The sequence below is a fragment of the Ciconia boyciana genome, chromosome 8 (genome assembly GCF_034638445.1).
Source record: "Ciconia boyciana chromosome 8, ASM3463844v1, whole genome shotgun sequence".
NCBI lineage: Eukaryota > Metazoa > Chordata > Aves > Ciconiiformes > Ciconiidae > Ciconia > Ciconia boyciana.
The window spans coordinates 19,133,101-19,159,017 of record NC_132941.1 but is presented as its reverse complement, the minus strand read 5'-3'; the positions used below and the strand labels follow the sequence as shown (position 1 = coordinate 19,159,017).

Genomic DNA, 25,917 nt, shown 5'->3' with positions numbered 1-25,917 from the left:
ATCACCAGACAGATTCAAAAATGTAAATGCTGTTCTGCTTGATCATCAGGTCGACGACTATTAAGTGTATAGTCGTGTTATGCCAAGATGTAGCTTCAATACGGTTATTTTTTTTACTTAAAATAACACTTACAAATCCTTCGGGGGGGGGAGTGAACCTCAACAGAGGACCGGGAGAAAAAGGGAAGCAAGCTGCTGGTGCTGTCGGGTATTTCAGAAGCGCTGATCGTTATCGCCCGCTCAGTTACGTGTGTGGCTGCCGGGACTGACACCACAGCCCGGCCCCTCTATTCCGTTCGTCTCCCATTCATTCACCCACACCCGAGTAACCGCACTCAGTTTCCCAAGCGGCCAGTAACAGCCGCCCCAGGGCGGGTTGCGGGGCCGTTCCCCCCCCCCGGACAGCCCCGGCGAGCCCCGCGGGCCCCAGCCGGGGCCGCAGGCACCGGCCGCGCCCGCCGCCTCCCCGGGGCCGCGGGCCCCCCGCTGACGGCGGGCTGCGGCAGGCGCGGAGCGAAGCGAAAGGCCCCGGGGCGGGGGCAGGAGGGCGGCGAGGCGGCAGCCGGCGGAGCCCCGCGCCGGCGGGGGCGGTGCTGCCGGGCTGGGCTCGCCCCGTGACCGGCCGCCCGCGCCGCCCCTCGGCGCCGGCAGGGGAGGGGACGGAGCGAGCGGTGTAAACAAGGCGGGGGGCCGGGGCTGGCTTGATGTCAGCGGGTCACATGGAGCCTCATATGGGCCGGGGGATGGCGGCGCGGCGCGGCTCTCCGCTGGCAGGCGGCGGCGGTGGCTGCTGCTGAGGCGGCGGAGGTGGTGGTTCACGCCGAGGGCCCGTCCCGTCCCGTCCCGCCTTCCCTCCCCGCCTCCCCGCCCGCCGCGCTCCGCTCCCCGCCGCTTCGCCCCTGACAAATGATGTGTTTTGTGCTCGCCGCGATGAAAGGTAGGCGCAGCCTGCGGTTGCCGCCGTGCCGTGCCGTGCCGTGCCGTGCCGCGCCGTGCCGCGCCGCGGGGAAGGGGGGGAGCCCGGCCCGTGAGCGGCGGGGCCGGCTGGAGTTACAGTGCTCCGTGGCCTCCCCTCTTCCTGCGCCGGTGCCACCGCTCGGCGGCCCGCTGATGCGGGGCGGCCCCTCTCGCCCTCGGGCGGCCTGCGGGAGCCCCGGGCCGGGGGGCGGCGCTGCCGGTGCCTGCCCCGCAGCCGCCGCTGGTGCGGGGACCGGGCCGGGCGGCCGCTGGAGCAGGGGGAGGTTGTTAGGAGCTCTCGGAAGGATGGGGCGGCTCAGTTCTTCCCATGAGTGCTGGGCAGAGCCCGGGAGTGCCGCCGCTGCGCTGCCGCGGTGTTTTCGGTGCAGGCGGTCGCGCCGCGCAGGGAGAGGAGCGGAGCGGTAACCCCGCGGAGCCGCTACACTTTACACTGTCGCGTACAAGTTAGAGGGTAAGAGATAGCTTATCTGCCAACTCGGCTTTTCGGAGGGAGAGGTTATGATTAACGTGGTTGGAGTCGCATAAAGCGGGGACGAGCTATCTGATCTTTCTACAAACCCTTGTAGAAAATACGTACTGCTAAATCTGTCTCTAGCAAAGGGGAAAAGAACGTGCAGCATCTTGGAGGTAGCTGATGGGGCTAAAATGCCGTCTTAAGAGAGAACTGTTCATTTTTAAAAGGCTTTGGAATAAAAGGAAAGACCAGAGCTACTTAGCGATTTTTTTTTTTTTTTAACCTGAAGTTTTCTCTGCTTGCCGAGTCCTTAATGAGGGGCAATGTCAGACTAAGGAGAGTCAAACGAAGTTTTTGATGAGAAATCCAAAGTTTAGAGGTATGCTTTCAGTCTGCCCTGTTTCCTGTTAAAATGAGGTCCACAGTAGAACTTTGCATTGCACCATTTTTAAAGTCATAGTTGTTTTTTTAAAAAAAAAAATCTAAAACCAGTAACCATCTTATTTAAAAATTATATTCTTTCATAGTAATCTAAAGAGTATCACTGTTGACATTTGAATTTAATGCCCCCACTAAAATACTAAATCTGTACCCTTTAAAATATTTTCATTGATTTTGTAGGTAAAGTTTCTCTTTTTTAAAAAATAATTGCATGGAAAAAGAAGCTTGAATCGTGTTTCAGCTAGAGACTGTTTCCTTTTTTTTTCTACTTTGCATTTCCAGTAGGTAATGTGCACCAATAGCAGCATAGTGTTTGAGGCACCGTAATTTTCAATTACTAGGCTTCCTTTTCTTCTTGGAGACAAACCTATGTGAATAAAAAGAAAAGCACTATATTCATTAATTATTAGCCATGCTGAATGTATTTGGCAAGAAAATGTAATTGGGTTCATTCAAATACTTGCATCTGTAACAAAAGGAAATGCATTTTTTTAAAGTGCGAGCTACATGGATATTTTAGCAGCCCCTTAGAGTTCTACATATTCTGATAAGAGTTGTTCAGCCCATCCCTCACAAGCCTGTTTGAACCATGAAATCAAATAAACAAATTTTTTTAAAAAAGGAAAAGAAAAGAAGGAAAGTACACAAATTTAAAAAATTTGGAGGGTGTAATTGCCGTGTATGCTTCCGGACAGAGACTTAAGGTGTGTTGTAAAAGAGCAGGCAGACGATTTTCGGCAACTCAACTTTGAATTTTTATTTTTATTTTTTTACTCTCTTGGGAGTTTCATTTAAACCAATTTCCATGCTGATGTAAAATCTTGGCGGAGCCCAGCTTTTGGGTTTTAAAGCGTAATTTCTAACGGCTTTATTATGAAAATACTTAGGTCTTTGTACTTTTTACAGAATACTTCTTTGGTACACTTCATTCACGTTTTCATACTTTTTAGTTTTTGTGCATTGAAAAACTTTCTTGGTTTCTTATCCTTTCTCTAATTTGCTGGACAGGGTTGAGCTGGAGGAAATGTGTTGTTGTTTGTCTTAAAGTGACCTCTGACTGCCATGAAGTAATAGATCCGCAGTCCAATATTGTGATTTAGGTAGACCACTAGCATAGGGTCTATATATTATATTATATTATATTAATAGATAATTCATATATTATATATTCTATATAAGCTCAAAGGTACAAGGGAAAAATGTAAAATGTGTAGGTGAATGGAATATTTTATTTATTCTCAGTGCTGTAATGGCATCTTTTGGCGCTTCTGATCTTTTACAGTTCTGAAGTTCAAGTGCAGAAAATGATGGTCTGCAGGAGAATACGGGATGTTACAGATTTCCATATTGGATTTTTTTTTTTTTAAGTGTAAAAGAAGAGTATTAATTCATTTTCAATTGCTGTTCAGGTAGCCTAAATTAATACCATGTGAAATTAATTTGGAAGTCATTGTCTTTTTCATGCAATGTAATGTTCAGGCAAACATGCTTTCTTTCATTTTGAAAAGTCCTCAGACTTCCAGACTACGTACAGGTTTGAATGAGTAAAGATTTTGGCCAGCTGTCAGCACATCGATAGCTGTGCTAGTATGCTTAAAGAGCTGGAAAACAGACTAGTCCAATGAAGAGGCTGGACATGTCCTTAAGACAGGCTGCATAATAAGAGATGTAATTTTCTGGTTTCAAGCGGAGAGGAAAGCAGGTTTTTTCTATTTCTAAGAAAATAGGCAGCGGTGAAGCATCAAAGTTCATAATGACTAAGTATTTTGTCGATCGATGGGCTTTTAAAAATTATTTATCAACTGTTGCAAGTCTGTGTAGAGGATTCAGGAAGCCTTGCATTCTTAGTTTATAATATATGCAGGCCAGTTAACTGGCTGATAGCATTAAGGGGGAGTGCAACTTTACATGCTTACCAGTAAAAGTTTGCAAAGGAATCAGATCATTTCGCCAGCATATTCATTGGTACAGATCTTATTCCTGCGAGAGTCTTCACTGGCAGAAGCTTCAAGGTTGACTTCAAGGAGAATAGTACCAAGTGCTATGAATTGGTGAGCAAATACTCTGTGCTGGAGTAGAAACATGGATTCAGTTGTTATGCCAGTACATAACTGGAGGCGAGCCCAAGGCAGAGGGAGCTAGATTCAAAAGTGTGGTATTTTACCATTTTTTGGTACCTACTTTGTAGAGAGACAGGGTTGAATCAGGCCCAGTGTTGCCGAGAGCTTGAGTACTTGTCTTGTATTATCATCAGGCCCGGAAAGAAGGGTTCGGTCTACTGATGAGTTTATAAAGTATGAAAATGAACCTAGCAATACTTTTACCATCCTTCATATGGGCATTTCTAAACAGAGATTGGTGGGAAAGTGGATGTAAATTTTCTAAGCTTTTTCTACCCAGGTATATTTACTGTTATGGTAGAATTTGAGCTACTAATCCTGACTTTTGCTGTGTGGATATCAACAAAGTTGAATCTGTTGCTGTTTTGCGGAGGAGAGACCAGATGAGTAGAATCAGTTGTTATTTGGTTGTAAGGAGAATTGTTTCACTTTGGGGGTCTGTGCTTGTATCATTGGAAGTATAACTAGTTTTCTGATTGACAGTGTCTCTGAATGAAAATTCAATCATTTAAAAATACCCATTAAGGAAATACACTCTTTTGGTTTCCTTGTTAGTGCACATGATTTTTGGATCTTATTGTATTTTTTCTGACTACCCAAACTGCAGTTGGCCAGATAAGCAGGACTTCCCTTGCTGCCTGGCTGTAGCGCTGAAGGGAGCGTGCTTTACTTGCAGCGACCTCCACGTTCCAGACTCGGCAGAGCCAGGTTGCTCAGAGGCCATCCATCTAGGGATTTATGCAGTACTGCTTACTGCGGGTGAGCTTTTCTGAGTCTGTCAAGCCTGACCTTTTGACGTGTTTTTTTGTCATGTATCTTGGCACCAACCTGCCAGCACATTGGTAATTACTCTGTGTTTTTCACCAGTAAACCACTGCCTATGGAAAAATACCTTGCTATAGGTTTAAGAAAAAGTTGCTTTACAGATTAAAGTATGTTTAAATTTGCCTTCACTGTGGCACTAATTGAAAGTTAAATCCAATTTAGCAAATACCCTGGTACAGAACTTCTGTTGACTAAATATTAACAGAATCTGGCCTTTGGAATTACTAGCTGAGAGGCTGTTTTCTTGCTGCTTTAATTTTGTGTGACTGATCTGAATTACTGACTTGTACCTAAGACATTTGTTGCATCACATTCACAGGATAAGATTGATTTGAGGTTTATTGCTGAAATGTACTTTTCAGGCCCTTTGAAAGACTTTCAAGACTTGCAAGTAAAAGAAGAGGAAATCTGTCTTCATGTCTCACTCTGTGATAATCAAAGGCAGTTGCATGCTCTGTACAAGTCTCAGCTGGGGACACTCCTTTCAAGTATGGAAAATCTGTACATCCTATTTAAGTCAGTGAAAATTGTGGTTGCTGAACATCTCACTAGATCAAACTCTTTAAACTTATGTACAGCTCTTGCCTAGCTAAAATGGTGAGCCTGTTCCAACTGGCTGGCAATACAATCTTAAAAATAATTATTCTAGGACAATTCTGAATAATTTGGGCAAAACTGAAGTGGTCTATGGACACCACGCAAGGACTTCTGTACCCTTTTAAAAAAAAAAAGTCCCTGAAGGTGTCACGAGGTAACAAAGGGATGAGGCTGTAGAGGTAAGTAGTTAAGCATCGCTGGTGTCTGTGGTGTGGGCTCTGCACAAATATGAAATGTCATCACGTTTTATACAGTGAGCTGATGTGGGGGGTCAGGGGGAGATGACAGCTGGTTCAGCATGTGATGCAGGGTAATGGCCTGCAGCTTTGCAGCTTGGCTCTGCAGTGGGGAGGTGAATGTTTGTGTTGGCATTTATTAGTTCAGGGAGTAGCGTCTAGAGACCTTGGTCAAGAACTGAGTCCTCTTTATATCGAGTACTTCACCAACGTGTATGAAAAAGACTGATTTCTTTACTCATTTGGCATTATAGAGAGCCTTGCATGTTTGGTTTTTTTTCTAGGATGACATAGCACTCCATTTTAACCTTAAGGGGTTTTAAATCTTTCTTGCTTCTCTTGCCTACAGTATAGTATAGAAATGATCGCTATCAGGTACTAATTACTGGCAGGGTTGTTAGTATTTCATCTTGACTACACAACAGAATTCTAAATTGGTATATTTGTTTCTAAACTATACGTACTAAATCAAAACTGTCAAATCTTTGTGTCTCTCCTGAGTAGATACATGCAACTTTGTCTGACTTCGCAATTCTCTATCTAGTATTAGAGGAAGTTGAGATGCAGCATGTTCTTTTTTTTTTCTTTATATTCCCATGAGATAAGTTTTTGTAGTGTGCAAAATAACTGTGTATGACAAGAATTAGTTACTAGAGTCAGACTTGATACATTTTAGAATGCTATTCAGGTTTTTTTCATTTGCAATGAGAGAAAAAAAAAATATTCACCTTTCTTGTATTTATCTGTGAGCTGTAATTTGCAGTTACAGCTGATAACTCCTGAGATCAAGCAAGGAGTAGTTCTCTCCTTTTGTGGTTTGTCTTTTCCTTGAGGACTGATATCTAAGGGATATGCACATAAGTAATGGTGCAGAAACTGTCTTCTAAACCTCTCATACCTTTTTGAAGATCAGTATTTTCTCTTTTTTGCAATAAACATTAACAGGGAGAGAGGATTCTGTCCTCCAAGAACAGCTATGTTATGAGAAAAAGGTGATTCTCTACAGTGCAGAGCTCTGCTTGTTGGATTAAAAAAAACCAAAAAACCAACAGACTGAAAAGTTGAAGCAGAAAGCCTTGTTAGGGGATCTGGCAGATGGACTTTCTTCTTATGCTTCATACTGCTTTAAAGGGAGCCTTGCCTGGGGTTAACAAAGTGTTCAGTTTGCCTGGGTTTTTTTTCACTTTTCTTGCTAGAGGCATTTAGGCTAAGAAGTTCTGCAAAATATAGGTTGGCAAGCTTGGTGCAGTTTCAGGCTGCTTCCCAGTTGCCTGCACCTTATGTTGAGAACATCAGGGGGTGACTCAGGGCGGCAGTGACTCACACGGTGTCGTGCTGTTCCCCTCTTCAGAGTGGGGGTTAGCTGCAATAGGGAGGTTGCTGATGGACTTGGAAAAGTCAGTGCACTGGAGAGAGCCCCTTGCAGTACCAGCACTCTACACCGAGATTGTCTGTCTGCACAGGTTCCCACACAGATTCCCGTTCCTGTGGAAAAATGTAATTAAATTAGTGTTTGCTTCCCTTTTCCTTTTTGATGTCAAGGGACGGTGAAGCCTTCATGCTGACAGGAGCCAGTGGATATCCAGGAAAATCTGAGTCGAGTGTTGTGAACGTTAGGGCACCTCTCTTACACCCTGCTGCCACTTGCTTTGTGCATGTGTACTGTCCGCTCAGAAGCACAAAGCTGAAGCTGTTACTAGCCATGGAGTTGCAGTCTCTGAGATGGCTAATGTTCCTTGCGCTCTTTAGATGCAGTCTAATGTGAGTCTCTGACGTTTAAGGCTCTCACAAGTGCAAGAGCCCCCCCAGAGAAGTCTGGGGGTTCCACAGCACTGCTGGGGGGGAGGCTGGAGTAGCCTGCTGCCCTCACTGTCAAACACAGCCCATTTATTCACTGCTGTTAGTGAATGCAGCTGGGTGCAGTTCATCTTACTGTGAACTTGCAGTGGTCAGCAGCACCCACTGCTGCCGCCCCTTAACGTACAGCCTGGCTTCCCTACGCTTAAGCAGTTGACTTTAGTAAGGTTATGATTTCACCGCATTTTTTGTTTTCTTTCCTATGTGGCGGAGAGTGATGCAGGACCTATAGCTTGTGGGTCTTCTGTTTGTGCGATTCCAGCCTTTGGGCCTTTTGTTCTGCTGCATACATAGCCATCTAGGCTAAAATCAATGTTGAGAAAGGTATAATCATCCCAGCTTTCATTTTAAGAGCATTTATCTCAAAGCTTAATTAAAGCTACTTGGATGTAAATAAGTCTAACCTCTTCACTTCTGAACAATGCAAATAGAATAGTCAGCATACTTATAGGGTATCAGCCATGTAATTATTGTGTAATGTTTGTGTTCTTTGAAATACTGTGCTATTTATTGCCATTGAATCCTGGGACATGGTGCTTCATAAAACCAACTGCATGACTCCTTATTTATGCACTTCAGAAGAAGTTGATCATTCTCAAACGAGGGGGCAGAAAAGTGACATTAAATCTTCGTGTAGACAGATGCGCTGTGACAAAGGGTTTGTCAGAGTGTTCTTTCAACCTGAAGTGACCACAAACTGGAGTTTTGTCTGGTTGACAGAGTACCATGGGCTGTGTTCCTGCGTGCCAGGATTGCTTTTCCCTGGCTCTAGGTGGTGCTCGTCAGAGGCGCTGCGGGCACCTGGCCCAGCGGGGCGGGCACGGCGGGGTGTGCTTGGGCCTCCTGCCGCCTCTGCTTACACCTGTTCTGTTGAGAATACTTTCAGCACTGTCGACTAAAAATAGGGAAAAGGTCCTGTCACCATTTCTACGTGCTGTCTTCTGCAATGTGCTGTTTGTTTAGTATTCTCGAAGTCCTAAAGGCTTTGTTATTCTTGCTGTTATTTTGTTAACTGCATGAAACGGAAACCTGGGGAAGGATGCATTATGGCCGTGGCTTCTGCTTCCAGCTCTCACAGATACCGAGAACTGATGTATTTGGTTCTGCTGGTACGTCGACCTCTCTGCCCTAGAGGCAAAGGGGGAGGCATCTGGGGCACTGAGGTTTTCTATATACCAAGTTATACAAGTGAGGTAGGGTGGTATTTTGAACTGCTTTAGTTAAATAATCTTAAAAGGCTGGGTGGCATTCATGTGAAATGCAATTGAAAGCTGCGTTTGTTTCAGATGACTTTTATTTTGGACAGAATTGTCTTAGTTTTAAGCAGTAATTTCAGAATAGATGAATCGGAACAGTGGGAATAGGATTGTATGCAGGGCCTCAGGTTTTCAGTCTCCACCGCAGTTTGAAAGGGGACAAGGCTGTGCTCGGGCATGTGTTTGTGGTACTGAATTTCTACCTCTTTCTCCAGAGCACCAGGGAAGTTGGGATTGGCTCAGCAATTTTCTCCCTTCATCCAAGTATCATTTGCTGTTTAAGACCTAGTACAATTTACACGATCCAAATAGAAATCAAGCTCTCATTGCATGTGGCACTTAATTCACACCTCTTGTGAGACTGCTGGGAGTTGATACTGTGCCACGGGTTAAGCGTGCCTAAAACTTACATGAACTGATGTTTACCTGACTTTTAATTCCGAGGAGAGAAGTGCACTCTTGTCCAGCCTCCTCTACTTGGCCCTGTGCCTAATGGGACATGATTGGAAGTGTCATTTATCTTCTCACCCCAAAAGAAGGTTAAATTCTCTCTAAGCCCCAGGTGCTCTTTGCCTGAAGCCCTTAGTCTAGGTAGAGTGTAGAAAGCCGGTAAAAAGTGATCCCTGGATCGCATTTGGAGCTTCCTTTCTGTACATAGGTATTTTCATGCTTTAATTCTACCTTACATTAGAACGGTAGAAAGTGCTCTACTACTTGACAGGAGCAGCAGTAGCTGCTCTCTTCCTGTATCAACCGTAATGTTACTCATAATGGGTGCATTTTTCCATTCAGCTAAATTAATTAGCTCATCTTTGTGTTTGATTTGGCAGAGTAGTTATTGTGGGAAAACACACATTTTCTAGTAAATTTATGCTGATTGCTTGAAGCTCAATTTGGGAATTAATAAACCCATCTTCTGCACTGCAGAAAACTGCTTGTTCTAGATTGCCACTGGTTTTTCCCCTCTTGCACTAGCTTCTTCTAGTTTACTGTAGAAATGTTTGCATGCCAGGTGTTATATTACTAACCAATTTTGGAGAATATAAATGTAAGTGAAACTACCGTTTGGTACTAGGCCTCGTACATCAGGCTGGAACACTCTAGGGTTTTGGAGGTGTGTTTGCAACTATTGCTGCAGGGTCACACTCTGCCACGCAGAGAGAGGCAGATAGTTAGTCATCGTCTGGAGTAGCTGAGCTTACACTCAGTGTTGTTTTCCTTCAAAGGGACACTCCCTGCAATTGTTAGATTGACAGAGATGTATTGTGTTAAGCTTTGGGTAGAGTTTTTCTTGTACTGTGGGTGCGTTACTGAATTAAAAGAAGTATTTGCTTAAAATATGAGTAAAATAAAAAGATGTTTATAACTGCTGGATAGATTCTTGTATCAACAGATAATAAAAAAACCAGACGGGTTAATTAAAGAGCCAGAGATGTTTCATTTGAGAAACCTCATATACATAGGCGCCTTCTAAATGGCCGAGGAAAACAGGCCCAGAGCATTTCTCCCTCCCCAGATGCTCCCCAGTGATAGCAGGAAGAGCAGCAGTGGGTGGCAGCACCTGTGGCAGCCAGAAGTGTGGAAGGGCACTGGGCTGGTGCTAAGGCGTAGGGGCTGGAGTGGTGCCAGTGGAGGGAGCTAAATAAAGGAACTGATTTTCCTATTGTTCTCTTCAAGGAGGATCACAGTTCTCTCTCCTGCCTCTGCACAGGTTGCTTCGATGGAAACTCTATGTGAAACCTCTCAGGAACACGAGCAGTATTTCACACTTGCGTTTTCTGTTGGTGGGTTATTTTACTGCACGTGATAGAGTCTGGGTGAGCACTGAGAACTAACTTTTGCCTGGACCTGAAAAGGCCCTGAAACTGTCATTTTTCCAGTATTGCTACGGCTGGCTCTATTTAACCAGATTTCTTAAAATGAAATCTTCTACTGGTGTCTCTGAGAATAACTTAGAAGTTCCCAGCCAGAAAGGTGGAGTGCAGCACCTGGCTGCCTGGCACGGCTAGCGCTAGAGTGCTCCCGCCTTTGAATACGTCTAGCTCTTAACGCGCACTTTTCGTTACTGAGCTGCTAGATATTTTTGAAAAAGAGGAATCGGGATCTATAACAAATTTATTTCATTTTAGATTCTTTTTCCTCTCTTACTAAAAATGACTACGCTCTAATATGGTTTCCTCACTTTAAAATTTTAACTTGAAATTAAAATGTTCAAAGCAGTGCATTTCTCTGGCCGGTACACTGACGATGTATCTTTAAACTAGCTGCCTTGGAGAGGGGCATCAGTAGCAGTACTGATTTTGTTGTGGAAACCTAGAGCTGAGTATGGGTAAAAGTTCCCTTCTTGCTGTCAGTGTTCCAAAATATTCTAATTTTCTTCTGATGTCTTCTCTCTCAACAACAGTGTTTATACTTACAGAAGGGAAAAATAGCCAAACGTAAAGGTCACCCTAAAGCAGAGACCTTTTGAATGGCAAAATCTTACTCCAAAGAATTTCTGCTCTTAGGATTGATTTCAAAGCCCTTGCAAAAGCGCTTCAGAATGGAAACTCTTTTGTGTGTCTCACACTGGCAGCTCTAGCATGTACTGGTGGTAAATCTGCACTTTATAACGTGTTGTTCCTGCCAACATTGATTAGTGTTTTGTCACAGAAGTAACTAACTTTGTAATTTAATCTGCCGTGGTATTGTCAGTCTAAAATTTTATGTATACACTGTGCATTATGAAAAACTGTACTGCAGAGGCTACCTGTGGCTCTGGGCTCTGGCTCAACTGTGAACTGCTGGAGGGCAGAGGAGTCAGAGAGGTACCACTACATGCTTACCTTGCCTTTACACTATTTGCAATGCAACTACTCCTGGTCACTGCTAGAGTCCAGACACCAGCCCAAATTATCTGAAAGAAACTGAGGAAATGCATACTTGACTCGGTAATTATACTTTATGTTAAATACATTCAGATATATTAGCTAATGCTTGTATTAATTTGTAATACTTGAAAAACCTGATCGGATCTTGGTTTTTAATCAAGTTATCATTCCAGAAGAGTAGCACAGTTCTTGTGGAAATTCTGAAAACAAGTTACTAAGAAATCTGACTCATAAAGTAAGTGCCTCATGAAATTTGAATGTTTAGAAGGGAAAATGACTGGCAGCTCCTCTTGTAAGCACGCTAGTTGCAATAAAGTATAAAAGTTCAACATCAAAGAGAGCACCGCTTAGTCTGTGGCATATTTGTACATCAAAGAACAAATACAGGACAAAAGAAACTGTATAGAGATACACTTCAGCCTTGCAGACAGATCCCCGTGGAATGCTAGAGAGACCTGCTTTCATAATGTGGAAATTATCTCTGTCCCATCTTCATTTCTGATTTGGGGAATAGGTAAGATTAAGAATTAAAAGCAGTGTCTCAGAATCCAGTCTTGTCAATATACTAGGTAAGAGCGTCTGAGCTTACATGATGTCAGCAGTGCTGTTTCTGTGTGCGGTGTGACTCAAGTGTATAAGCATGGGTGACAGATAGGAAGTACATATGCAACACTGGCGTTTCACTGGGTGGGGGAGGATGGGCAAAAGGTACATAAAATGCGTAAATGAAAGCTAAATGTCCACTTTTGGCTTAATTTTTCTTATATATTATTATGCCTGTGGTCAAATACTGTATCATGTTACCCAAAGAGGTTGTGGAGTCTCCATTCTTGGAGATATTCAAACCTCGGCTGGACACAACCCTGAGCTGTAGTTGACCCTGCTTTGAGCAGGGGCTGCAGCAAGCAGTCTCCAGAGGTGCCTTCCAACATCAACTCTTCTGTGATTCTATGAGAATAACACACTTATAGTAAGGCAGCTGTCTACTTATATTTTTAGTTATGACCCCTCCTAATACAAGACGCAATTTGGCCAAAAATGTGACCAGCTCTGGCACGGCGGAAGTCCACCAAACTGATTTTTTTTTTTACTGCTTTTTCTGAGCTTTTGTGGTGTGGAAGCTAGATGTATTTTTGCTGATTTGGGCTTTTAGTAGTTTGTTGTGGGTTTGGGTTTTTGTTTTTGGTTTGGTTTTTTGTGGGGTTTTTTTATTTTTTTTAATCCTGAATTCTCCCTTAAATTAATGAGAAAGTTTGTGGATGTCTGCCTTAGACCTAAAGAAGAGTAATCTTGGCTATTTAGAGCACCTGTCCTCTTTCAGAACAAGGCAGGGCATAAGAAATTGATCGCAGAAAATTGTTGGACTGCTGTTGACCAATTGGTGGTAGCATTGTGTTGAAGGCAGTGGAGACCTTACTATTCATTTGGATGTATCTGGTTTAATATTAAAATGTAAAGTAGGTCACATCAGTTCTTCAGTTCCAGTCTTTCTTCTTCATTTGTATTTCTTGTCTATAAGTGCTGACTGCTTGTATGGTATATAAAAATGTTAATCATAAAATCCAGACTAAATCTGAATTCTCCAAAGTTCAAGTGTGCTCGGATCAATGGTTTTAATACCAGTTTCGCTTTTTGTGGAGATAGTATTGTCAGCAGACTCTTACTTCTTTTATTGCAGAACTAAAAATAGTTACAATCTCATGGCATCATTAAGAAATACAAAGGGTTTCTGTTAAAAACCCTAGGGAAACCTGATTAGGCATACTACTGTGTAATTAATTGATGTGCCACTACACTTAGAGAAGTAGTGCATCAGTAAACAGAAGTCAGAATGTAAGAGGCTAAGAACTGCTGGGAATTGTGTAAAGACATCAAGGCTTGAAAATAATAATTTGAGCACCTCAGGAGAGACCAGCATTTGCATTTGGTGGAAGGACAGAAAGCTCTCCAGAAGGCCAGGACAGGGGGAACTGTGAAGGCTCAGGCTTGTCCTTAGCACTTTCTTTTGCCAATGAAACAGCTGTAAACACCTTTGATACTACTGGTCGCAATATTCTGTACTACCTTCAACTTGATGTTCTGATAGTTCCCTAGATTATATTCTTATATTTTTGAAATAGTGTCAGGTTAACTGTTGTTAAAATGTTCCTTTTGTTAATACTGTGCTTTAAATACATTCGTTCTAATAATTAAGTTATTCCTTGAGATATGAAAGGGATCACTGGTTTGTGCCATTGTTTGTCTTGTTTGCTTTGAGACCTAGAAATAATTGTCAGCAAGTAGCCTGTAATTATCCCTTTGGAAAAGTCAGAGGCTTCTATAACGTTACTGTAAAGAGATGCAGTAGTTGTGTATGTAGAGATCAGGGTGGACGTGATGATACATGAATTAATTATTCTTCCGGAAATATGTTTAAAACTTGTATCAAATCCTTTGCTGCTACCCCATTGCAATAGCGTTACCTGGAGAAAGAATTCCATCCTGGGACAGTACGTGTACCCTGATGAGTCCCTGTGGCCAAGGAGGAAGAAGGAGCTATTTCAGAAACGTTAATTCTTGGTGAATTGAGGAAGACGTTACAGGGAAAATAGGTTCATACTTTTCTGTTTAGAGAAAAATATAACATAGCTATTTTTAAGGAAGCCTATTTCAATATCTGTTGCCTCACCCTGTTGATGGGGAGAAATGAGCTCTACTTGAAGAGCTTTACTGACTAAGTGGCTTTACCTGGATCTTGCAACATGCTTGAGTCCTCCTAATAGCACTGCTCACTTCTGCACACAAGGGCATTCGGGAGAGCTGAGGATGCTCAACACACTGAAGTCAAGCCTTTTCTCAGGAAATTATAGTAATTGGTTGTAAATAGTGACCATTGCTCTCAAGTAAATGTAATGGCTGTGTGTGTACCTTGCTATGAGGAATTAACAGCAGACGTGTTTGTACTGTGCTGTTAAAAGAAGGTGGAGGTTTCCTCACTTGTGTATGTCAAGTCCTGGCCTGCTAGCTGGCGTAGAGTATGTTTGGAAGAGATGAGAGCTTTACATTTTAGAAAGACTAATCAAATTAATTAAATTTATATGCTAAATTGAAGGAACTTTTGAAAGAGTTTATTTTTGAATTTTAAAAAACCTAACTCTTTAGAGACTGTCTTTCCCACCTTTAAAATACCTGAACTGTCAAGTTATTCAGAGAGTGTGTGTACGCGCATGCAGAGGGAGAGTTGCCAGCAACTTGTAAAATCAAAATCCCAAAATGAAATCTTTCAATACTTACAACACCCCCCACCCCCATTGAACTGAATTGAAAAATTTCTTAGGGAGGTGCCAACAAAAAATAATGTGGGGTTGTGTAACTTAACGTCTCTTCTTGGATTGTTGCCGCATTATTAGTGATTTGGTAACTATGCTAAGTTCAAATTTTTTATTAGCAGTGGGTGGGATCTCTTTACATGTGAATGAATATTCTGAATGGGCGACATGCACAGATGTCCAGCTTGTCTCCTTGGAGCCTGAAGTGAAAGTCCTAGGAGCATGTCCAAAGCTGGCATAAAGCTATGTATCTCACATGAGAAGCACTGCTGTGCACTGGCTAAGGCATTATTTCTAAATTTGAGTAAGTTTTTGTTAGCCAAGCATACTTTAATTGGTGGAAGTTTTACAGTTTTTGAGGATTCTTATCTACTTCTAGTGTAAAAGCACCTTAATAATTGAAATTACATAGCATGACTTCAAATGTAATCACCAAATATAATGTGGGAGAAGAATTAAATTTAATTAAAAGTAATTCCAGTTTTCAGAAAATGCTTTCAAAGTTGTATTAAGCTGGATACCAAAATTGTTATCACTTTGGAAAATGTTCCAAGTCTGCAAACATCTCAGTAAAGTGTCTGTTTCACAAAGGACTACTTCGATCCAGCTATCTAAGAGATTTATCCAAGGAGACAAAACCCAGATTGCTTGCTGCTAATCCGGTGCTTTACAAACAAGATTTTAATTTTTATTCCCTGTACTTGTTTTTCAAAAATTCAGGCAGATATACAATGGGATGGTTTCTTCCCATAAATAATTAAGCCCATTGTAAACAATGTCAGTAGAAAGTAGTCTTGAGATTCATTTAGTTTTAAGTACCTACTCCTTTTTTTCCTTTTGAAAACAATGTCACGTCCCAAGCAGTTTGAATGCTCATAAATCATGTTAGTAGAACGGGAGAAACTATTCCAAACCTGCTCTCTGTTAGGCTTTTACATTTCTTATCAAAACTTTTGTTGTCCCAAATGCTATCTAAAGGAAGAAGTTGTCCTTTAGCTTGATTCCTAGCAAGTGGCTGTAAGGTTGATGTAGCAGATCCTGTTTGTATTTCTCTTCACATTAGTGGAGTTGCTTGTGTGCATCAAATGTGCAAGTGGTTCCTGTCACCGAATGCAGGCATGCTGAGCTGCTTCTGTACAATACCTTTCTGATAACATTGCAGAACTCTTCCCTCCTTTAACATGAGCCAGTAAGGAAATTAGGTCTCTCAGTGCAGCTGTACTTATTACTACTACTCAAAATTACATTCTTTTCATGACGAGATCAGGTATGTGAACAACCTAATCGAAGAGGATTTAGCATGATCTGGAAGAATAAAAAGCATTCTCATCCAAAAAAAGGTTGAGTGTAAATACTGTGGTGTTTTTCAGGGAAAATAGTGTATAGTAGTAGAACACAAGAAGAAACGGAAGCACTGTATTCTTTAAGAGAAAATACCTGTAGCACAGAAGGAATGAAAACAAGCATGTATTTGTTTACCTATCTGCTAATGCCATCACAGTCGTTCCAAGTACATTGTTCAGTTGAATTAACTCACCTAAATATTTTAAGGCATTGTTTATTAACGATAACTGGTTTTAATGTCAGAGAGGGTAAATTAATTTGGTTACACAATTTATCAGACGCTGCTAAATGTTGTGGATGTTATTAGTTATTAAGTAACCAACAGTTAGTCTGGCAATTTATTAAATCTCAGGACATTGCATAAATAGTCCTAGATGAGAAAAATAATCTCCAGTTTAGAAGGTGAGTATCCAGTCTGATGCTTTGGACAGATGTCCTGCCACCATCTGAAATGGGGCTGTGCCAGGCAGCCGTGCACTATGAATGTATTGGTGAAACTTCACCCTGCCCTCTACAAAAGCCAGCAGAAACAGGCTTTGTGGCAGGACTTAAAAGCAGCAAACTGGGCTGGAATCCACCCTAAAGCAGTGAGCACAGGACGTATCACCGAGTGCTCTTTAGGCTCCTGAACAGCCTGTAACAGTCACAGCTATGTCTTTCATATCCTTTCCAAATGATCTGATATTAAGCTGGTAACGGGCTTATATCTGTCAGAAGTTAGTCCTGTAATAACTGCTCGCAGCTGGCCGCCTGAGCTGGGGCTTTCTCTGCTGCTGGGCAGGCTTTGCCTTGACCTGCCTATTCCTTGTCTAAGGCCCAGCTAGTGCACCTTCTTCCCATAGACACTGCTGGAGAACAGCAGCTCCGGACCACTGTGCTAATTACAGAGCTGCTCTTTTCTTTGCCGGGAAAAGGGGGCTTTGCACTTTGGTGTTTAGATGAATGTAATGGTTCACTTAACTGGATTCAGGAAGCTATCCATGTTTTCTTTAGGAAGCTGAAGAGCACCTCAGAATAACATTAGCAATAGGTAAATCTGTATAAATTCTCGCTTCTCGTTTTCCTCATTTCTTTCTTACTGACTGCTTTAAACAAATCTTCATTTAGGTTTTTTTAATGAAAACTTTTTTTTCTGTAGTGAATCTGTCAGACAAAGTAAATTGACATGTCATGTAATGGCTTTGTGGTTTGCAGGTTTTTTTCTTGTTTTTAGTTGATGCAGAAGGTGTATTTTGATGCTGTTACACTGTGATGGATGAAAAAACTGCACTGACTTTTATCCAGGACAGGGAAGCGAGTTGTTTTCTTTCACGGGCTGTAGATCAGTTGGTGTCTTACGGAAGTAATACCATGAAAGTGGGGAAGAACTTCTCTTTGATACTCGAGTCTTTCTATTTCAGTTGGTACAATAATGGGCTTTTGAATTAAAGCTTTGTTAAAGCTGGTATCTATTTCAGAGTATTGACAGCTGAAGCAGACTCAGTGAGCCAAAATTTATATGTTTATCCAAGCCTGTTAAAATCAGAATTTGTTGACTGTACTAATGTCTAAGCTTTAATACCACTTTTATATAGAAGGCTGCTATTTGAATTTTCAGTGAAGTAAATTTCTTTACAGTATGCCTTTGAGTTATGATTTATAACTGGATTCATATAAATAAATGCTTTCAGCCAAATGCTGTTGAACTAATTCCATTTTGAAGTCATTAATTATAGTTAGCTCATTGAAAAAAAGAGGGGGAAAGGCATCAACTAACCCTATATAAAAGGGACAACAGAATTGTTTTGTGAAAAGGGTTTTGGGCCTCTTAAGCTATGAAGAGCACGTGGTTTGTTGGGTTGCTTGTTTTTTTAATCAAAGAAGTGTGAACAGAAGCTAGATAATGCATTGCTATACTGCAGAGACAATTCATTTTGAACCGGCATTAATATACTTAATGCTTTTTGCTTTTATCATGTTAAGGTCTTTGGCTTTGCAATAAGATCTGGCTATGCAGTGAGCCTACTAGTTTGTGCAGAAAAAAAACCCTTGTGTTTTGATAGTAAATCCATTAACTCATGTCAGATTGGTAAATTTTCAAGGTAAATTTCTTCTGATGTATGTTCAATTCAATAATTGGTTTGCTACATTCAAGCAACTTAATGTAAGAAAGAGATATTACAGCTTTGACTTCTTATATATAGTGTGAAGCTTACGATAGTGTTAACCAATCATCAAAACTAAAATCTAGATGCACCAAAACACAGTGGTTTTTAAGGCAATTTTTGTGAGCCAGTTTTTTACACTTTATTAATAGGATTCCTTTTTGTCTCTTCAGGAGCTTGGGAGAGAAAATAATAAACCTAAGCATTGCTGATTGCAGTTTCCCAAAGACAGATTGGAAAATAAGTAGTGTATATATTTTTAGACTGGAGCGTGGTACTTCTGCCATTTCCATCTTTATCCTTCCATTTTGGCTATTCCATTTAGGTGGATGTAAGAATTTTCCTCCTTGGAATTCACATCGCCCTGGGATCGCATAGGCTGCATGCAGAACTGTCATCTTGCTGAAGTGCTGTGTAATTGCCTGATCCTCTTTCCTTTGCTGTCTAGTTTCTCGTTTCTTTCATTTCATTACTTTCATTTCTTCTCCTTCATGTTAACGTTCTTCATCTCTAATTCACTTTCTTGTGTTCTTCTTTCACCCTCTTTTGAAAGCAAACTGCCAGTGCCTTATTTAATCTCTTTATCAGTGTACTGAGGGGTAACAACACAACTATACCTTTTAGGCCCTTTGTAGCCCACTGTTTCAGATCATCGTGAAAGAATGAAAGATAGTACCCTCTAGGACACCACTGTGCTTTACCTTTCTAACACTGCACGCTCAGTTCTTCAAGAGATCTTTGTTCCTTTAGTAGCCTTCTGGAATAGTTCCAAGCGCACCAGAGGGTTGTGACAACTGGAAGAAACCATCTTTCCAGATAGGCTTTAATTGTCTTTCCATCTACCAAAATTCGTGTCTGGTCTCTAAAGCCATGCTCCCCACCCCCAAAACGTTTCTGACTTTATTACTGCCTTTTGGCAGTCTGTGCCAGGGGCACCAGCAGATGCTCATTGGCATGCTCAGGGAATTTAATTTGTTCTTGCTTGTTGTTTTACTTGGGGAGAAACTGCTGCTCTCAGATTCGCGATGTTGGAGGAAAAAGATGTGGAATTACCATGCCAAGCTGCTGCAGTATCTAAAATGTTTAATTTTGTATCATGAACTCCCTAAACATATACAAACTGTTCTGGTTACCAGCATGATTAATAATAAATCAACCACAGGCTAGATTTTAGGAAGGTGTCAATGAAACTTCTGCCTTACTCGTAGATTGCCTAGTAAATTTGAGTTTATTAAAATGAACTAGCACAAAGCTGTATGGAATTACTCTTAAACAAGTTGTTTTACAAAACACAGCAGTTGTCATCTAAATCACATATGAGGTATACAAAACCAGAATTACAGTGAAGTGAGCTGGTCAACAAGTTTTGGAACTAAATCGTAGGGAGCAACAAAAACACAAAACAACATACAATTTTGTATTTCCATTAAAGATCTTTGGAACAGGGACCATCTTTTTATCTGCATTTATATATATTATTTTTTGTGTGTATGAGGTCCTCGTCCAAAAACTATGGTTCCTCAGCTCTACTGTAGTGGCAGTGGTGAACAAGCTATCTGTCTGTCCCTCCCTTTTATTTAAGTGGTTTTCGAAACTGCTAACTTTATCTTCAAGAGGAGAACCTAATGCTGTTATGTTTGTTAACACAGGTAGCCAGTAGACATTATTTCTTGCATATCAGGTTACTTAGAACAGTGGTCTCCATACTTTTTTGATCGCGCGCCTCTATCATTAAAAAATAAATAAATTTGGGCATGCACCCCCAATGTATGTATATTTATTTATAAACTATATACATGTACTACTGTAGTAATATTATGTACATTATGAAACATGCACAAAAACAGAAATTAAAAAGAATGATATAGAGATTATGATTTTTGAGGTCTGTGTGCTAGAAGCATGGATGAACAGGACTCTGTAGTAAGGTATACCTTTATATTCACTACCTAACTCTTCCTGTAAGAGTGAATGGAAGTTGAGGCGGAGGAGTTCCCATGGGTGGCTAATAGGCTATGAAATCACTACATCTAATAAAATGTACTAGATAAATTGATTGATCGTGAATGTCTTGAACAGTTTTGGAAGACGTTATTTCCAGTTTTCATGAATTTGTTGCAGTTTCTTGGCAAACTACTGACTCATGGTAACATGTATTTTCCACTCATCCATGAGAAGCATAATGCATATTGGAAAATGCTTTCTTTTTCAAATTATGCACTGTATAGTATGTTGCCATCTTCTGCCCTCCCCTCTCCCTTTACCCAGCTCTGGCTTTTGGAAACAGATGGATATAGCTGATTCTCAGCTATCATTTTAAAATATTCGTGGTGTTTTTACTCATGGATATAGCTTGGAAATATATTTTGATTCTGTGCATCTAACCCATGGCTTATCTAGTTTCTGAAACAAAGGAATCTCCAGACTCGATTCAGAAACTACCTGTGGGTAATACCAGGGAAAGCATATCCTGCAAACTGCATCATTCCTTTGTACTTCCTTGCCCTTCTAACAGCTTCATTATTTCTTTCCCTCACAGAACTGCCCTGTGAAATGCATATGCCATCAGGCAGTTCATATTTAGCTATGTCTCTCATGATTCAAAGCTACATCGGAAGTCAAAGTGTGAATATAGCTTCTCTTTCAATGCTAATTAAAGCTAAAAGGAGCATCTGCTTGCACAGTGATCACACTATATGGAAATACATTTCTTTGTCACTAGCTGCTATGTGAAACCTGAGCAGGCTGCTTACAGAAACCTGTCACAGGTTTTTTTTGTGCTTGATCACTACTTCCCCAGAGCTTCACTGCTAATCAAGTAAACGTTTCAATTCAAACAATTCTTTGGCCTCTCTTCCCTTCCCTCCGTTTCTCAGTTTCCAAAAGACCTCCAAGAAGAGCTTTGCCATGAACTATTGAAGCCATTTGCTACCTGACACAGAGTGAACTGGTTTTGTATTGGCCTCTTGCTTCAGTTGAATGTGGTAATTATGGAGTGCTTCTGTCTGTTGTCTTCTACACCTGAAATTAGCGAAGATAAACTAAAAACCACATAGAACAGCTCAAACTTATGTGTTAAAAAACTTATGACTTTCTGTGTCCGTATGTGTGTTTGCTTCTTTCTTGTTTTGTACTTTTTTTATTAAATACTCTAGGGTTGGCAATGCTGTGAAGTAGAACGGTGAAACATAAATATTAATTGTGGTAGGAATATTGTCTAGAATCTCATTCTTGTTTTACTTGAAAATAATACTCAATTGTCTTGGCCATACTGGAACAAAGACAAGACCTAAGGGATGCGCATTTGTTTGGCTGCAACTTTATTAACACATTTGGGAACAGTGCCCAGCAATAAATCATATCATGTGAGTCATTGCTTATTCCTTGATGTTCCTACCTCTTTGGGAGAGCTGCCATACGCCTTCCCCCTCCCAGCCTGGCACCCTCCTATTGCAGGGCCACCACAGCTTTCTTGTGTATTAGGGCTAGGTTGAGGTTGGTGAAAGGGGAGGGTCGTTTCCCCACTGCACCAGATGGTAGGAGCCACAACTGCTTTTTCACAGCTTTCTCAGAGAACCACTGCTGGCCTTGCTTGGTTTATTTTTCCTCTCTGGCAATGTGAAAAACCGTGGGAATGTATTTAAGACTGGTACCACCTAGGAGTGGCAAGCCCTGTACCTTCCCACTGCTCTTCCTGGGTAACACCTAATTTCGGAGTATCGCTGACATCAGATAAGGAGCTAGTAATCCTTTGTTTGCATAGGTTCCATGAAACTGCTCTCTTCAGTTTTGGGAAGACTTTAAATTTTAAAGGACAAATTTTTAAGGTGAAAATTACAACCCAGTTTGGTAACGCTTCTTTTCCAACTCCTCTCGCTCGGGCAGTCACACACATAAGATAACTGTCTGCCCTGTTATTCTGGATTATGACTGCAGTTTCTGCCTGGAATAGGTATTTGGTTCTTTTCTGCTGCCTCCACTTGCAATGTAAAAGTATATTGGTCAAAAAATTCCCCATTGTTAAGCTCACTGAGACGAGTGCAAAATAGCTGAATGGTTTGAAGGGTTAGTATTGTTGCCTTACTGGGAGGATTCAGAGCTGCACCATCACTAGCAAAATACTACTTCAGTGCCCTAATAGTGTATATTCCAAAAATGGATAGTCTGGATAGTCTAATGTAGCAGTGACATGTCTAGTTTCTTACGGCAAGGAACACATCTCCCCACCCCAACATAAAAAGGTGATTCCAAATACTTAAAAGTTGCAGTATTGTAATGGTTGTATTTCCTCTGGAATAACTTAAGTTCTTTTCTGTGTGAAGATGATAAACTACACTCAATGGGACTAAGATGTAAGCAGGCTGGAACTCCACTGAAGCGTAGTGATGGCAAAGTTCCAGCTATAGGATTGTATGAAGGCACAAGGGAAGCCCTGGTCATGTTTTAGCTCTGTATTGTCCATTCCAGGACGGGAGTGTGAAGGAGCAGACAGGCCCTCCTCCCTTATGTAACACTGTGCACAACGTGGAGTTGAATATATGTTTTAGAAAACTAATGGTGTTGATTAGTTGGTCATGAAATCATAGGCAATTTATTTTTTTAAATAAACTTAATAACAATTTTTGTGCATGCTGATTTTGAATGTCATTAATGTTGCAACAGAGCTTTTGATGGATTAATTACATCACCTGTGAGCAAACACAAGACAAACAAAGATGAAGTTCACCTGAGCTTTGACTGGGAAACTCAAAAATTACAGTTTGTTACCTGTGTTCTGAGGCTTGTCATCAGCTGCTCTTACTGCTCAGATATTTGCCTTATAGTGAAACAGTAATGTTGTTACATTTGAAATTAAGCTAGTGAATTCACTGGTGCACAGCAACAGTGACAAATCCATTTTCCAGTACTGGATTATGGTCTTAAAATCAAAGGCAGAAATTATTATTTAGTTCCTGTAATCAGTAAGCTGCTATATTTCAAAGAAAACTAGAAGTATTTGGTATGTGGGCTAGGTGGTAACTTATGACAGAAGTTCAGCTCTTGTTTGAAAGCATATTTCAGTTCCAACTTGTACAGTCACTTTTCAGTGGCTCCTGAAAACCATAATTGCAGACTTAGTAAAAACTTTATCATATTGTTTGTGTCTTTCAGTATTGACTATTTGAATTGATGTGTGTTTGAAAATGAGATGAGCTTAAAAGGTTTGATACTTTTAGGTTAAGTAAATCATGTGATAGTGAAGACTGTAGATGTGTCAAGTTATATCCTATACCATTTACAGAAAAGGGGAAAAAAAAACCCTGAGATTCATGGTTTAGTCTCTTCTTGTTTTAGCCTCTTTTGTCAGTGTAGGCAGAACAAGGATTAGTAATGTTCAGTCCTCTTTCTAGTCTATTTCTGGTCATCCTAGTAGGAAAACTGTTTTATTTAATTTGTTTTGTACTTGAGTTTTGTGCTTAGATATTGTACTGGTGTAGGAAAACTAGAAAATTAAGTTATTTGTGGACTTTATTCCACGTCTAAGCACAAGCCAGCTACTAGGCACTGTATAAACACAGGAAAAATATATTCCCTACCCTGTTGAGCTTACATCTGAAAATATATGATAATCAACATGGCTTTTGTAGAACTGTCTTTGCATTCTCCAGTAACTTGTAAGTGTATATTTGTGGAAAACAGGGTGTCCAACGTTAAACTCTTTGTTCCAAGCTTACTACATGTTTCAGGATTTCTCCAGTAAAATTTTGCCAAGATAATACATATAAGTTGTGCTGAAAACTGATGGTGGCATTTCATTCCAAATAAAACTGAATGTGGGAGATGCCCTACATCATATGAAATCCTTATGATATGTTACCAGGAAGTACACATTCTTAAAAAATAACTTTGTGGAATTCAGTAAACTTGGTTTTCTGGAATTGTATGCAGATTCTATCATCACTTCTGGAATGTGCTCTTTCCCTGGGCCAGGGTTGCCAGACAGAGCCCTCTGACAATCTCTTTATCTATAGGGTTGTCTATAATGTTAATGAGTGAACTCTTTGAAAAACCAGCTTCCACAAGTTAATTTATGCATAAAACATCACTGAAGGATGTGTTTTACCTGTTTCACAAGTAGGGGACTGAAGTGTAGCTTAAGAGACTTGGCTTGGGCCACACAAGAAGCCTGTGTCATAGCCAGGAATCAACAGATTCACATTTCATTGCCTAACCACAAGACTTCAGAAAATAAAAAGTTGAACAAAAGCAGATGCAACACTAAGGATTTGAGTCTTGGGTACAATTTACAGGGTGCTTAACTCTCTGCCCATAAAACTGGAAGGATCTGCTTTGGAAGGCCAATAATGCTTACGCATTCCTAGCAGTTTAATTGCAAACTGCCAGACTGGCTGCAGAGATTTCAGCCTGCCTTGTATTTTGGTGGTCTTCAGTGCAAACCCAGATAGTGCAGGATTTTCGCTTTCTACTGATGTGGTTTTTTTTTTAACCCACTGATACAACTTCGTAATAATGATTATTTAGGGCTGATCCCCTGGCCCGGAGGACCAAGGAAAGGGAATTTCAGTGTTATCCCTTTCCAGGGATTTTTAGAATGGTCAGCCCAATGTCTCAAAATCATAAGGCAGGAGCTGAAATCCTGAGGTTGGTATTTCAACTTTAAAGCTTTCTTTGGTGGATTCTTATTTTCCTTATGTTTGTGTTTGTTTTTTGAATATGTGCTCTCTAATCTAGCAAGGATATAATAAGCTCAATAAGACTTGAAACACTATTTACCTATTTAAGTATTTACGTGGCTTCTATTCCTGTTGATGTATCCAAGCATAATATGGTATTTAATGGATCCTCACAGATAGGAAGCCTCCAATCCTAAAGTTCTACAGGTATAAACTGAATTACAGAAAGGTATGTGCCCAGCTCCGTGAAGCTATTTAATCATTTAACTCCTGGTGTTTTCAGTGAGACTTCCACATCTTACACAAGTTAGATGCACACATAACTCTCTATGATAGTTACGTGACTTGCCCTGGCTCACACACACAATCCTTCTGACAGCACAGGGACTTGAAGTCGGATCTTCTCAATCCTGTAGTAGCAATCCTGCATTAGCCTGAGAGGAAGAAATGTTTCCTGTATTCCTCTGAAAGAAGGCAGGAAAATTCAGGCTAGAAGGAAAGGGCAGGTTTTAACTGTGGGGAAAACAAGCTGTTGGAACAACTTCTTTTAGAATTGGCGTGCGTTTTCTATCACTTTGATGGCTCTATATGCATAATAATGGCAGTGCCTTCTAGTATCACTGATGTGTATGGGCATCATACAAAACCCGCTGGGTGATATTCCATCGTTTCTATTGCACAGAAGGTGAGATTTGATTATAATGTTACCTGCCACGCTTGTGTTTCTGTTCCTCTAAACTTTTCTTTAAACTGACCTCATCATTCTGCTGCTGGAAGCAGTGTGTTCACAGAATTTATTTCAGTCCTAATCCT

The 25,917-nt window shown here is 41.0% G+C and overlaps 1 protein-coding gene across 2 annotated transcripts in view; it reads left to right on the top strand.

Annotated features, from left to right (window-relative positions):
• The first annotated feature begins 669 nt into the window (after positions 1–669).
• The window catches only part of RORA (RAR related orphan receptor A), a 69,320-nt gene continuing 44,072 nt past the window's right edge, over positions 670–25,917 (top strand). For both annotated transcript variants that reach the window (XM_072869837.1, XM_072869836.1), the window contains exon 1: positions 670–937. In XM_072869837.1, coding sequence (XP_072725938.1) covers positions 907–937 — 31 coding nt within the window. In that variant the 5' untranslated portion in view covers positions 670–906. The remainder of the gene's footprint in view (positions 938–25,917) is intronic.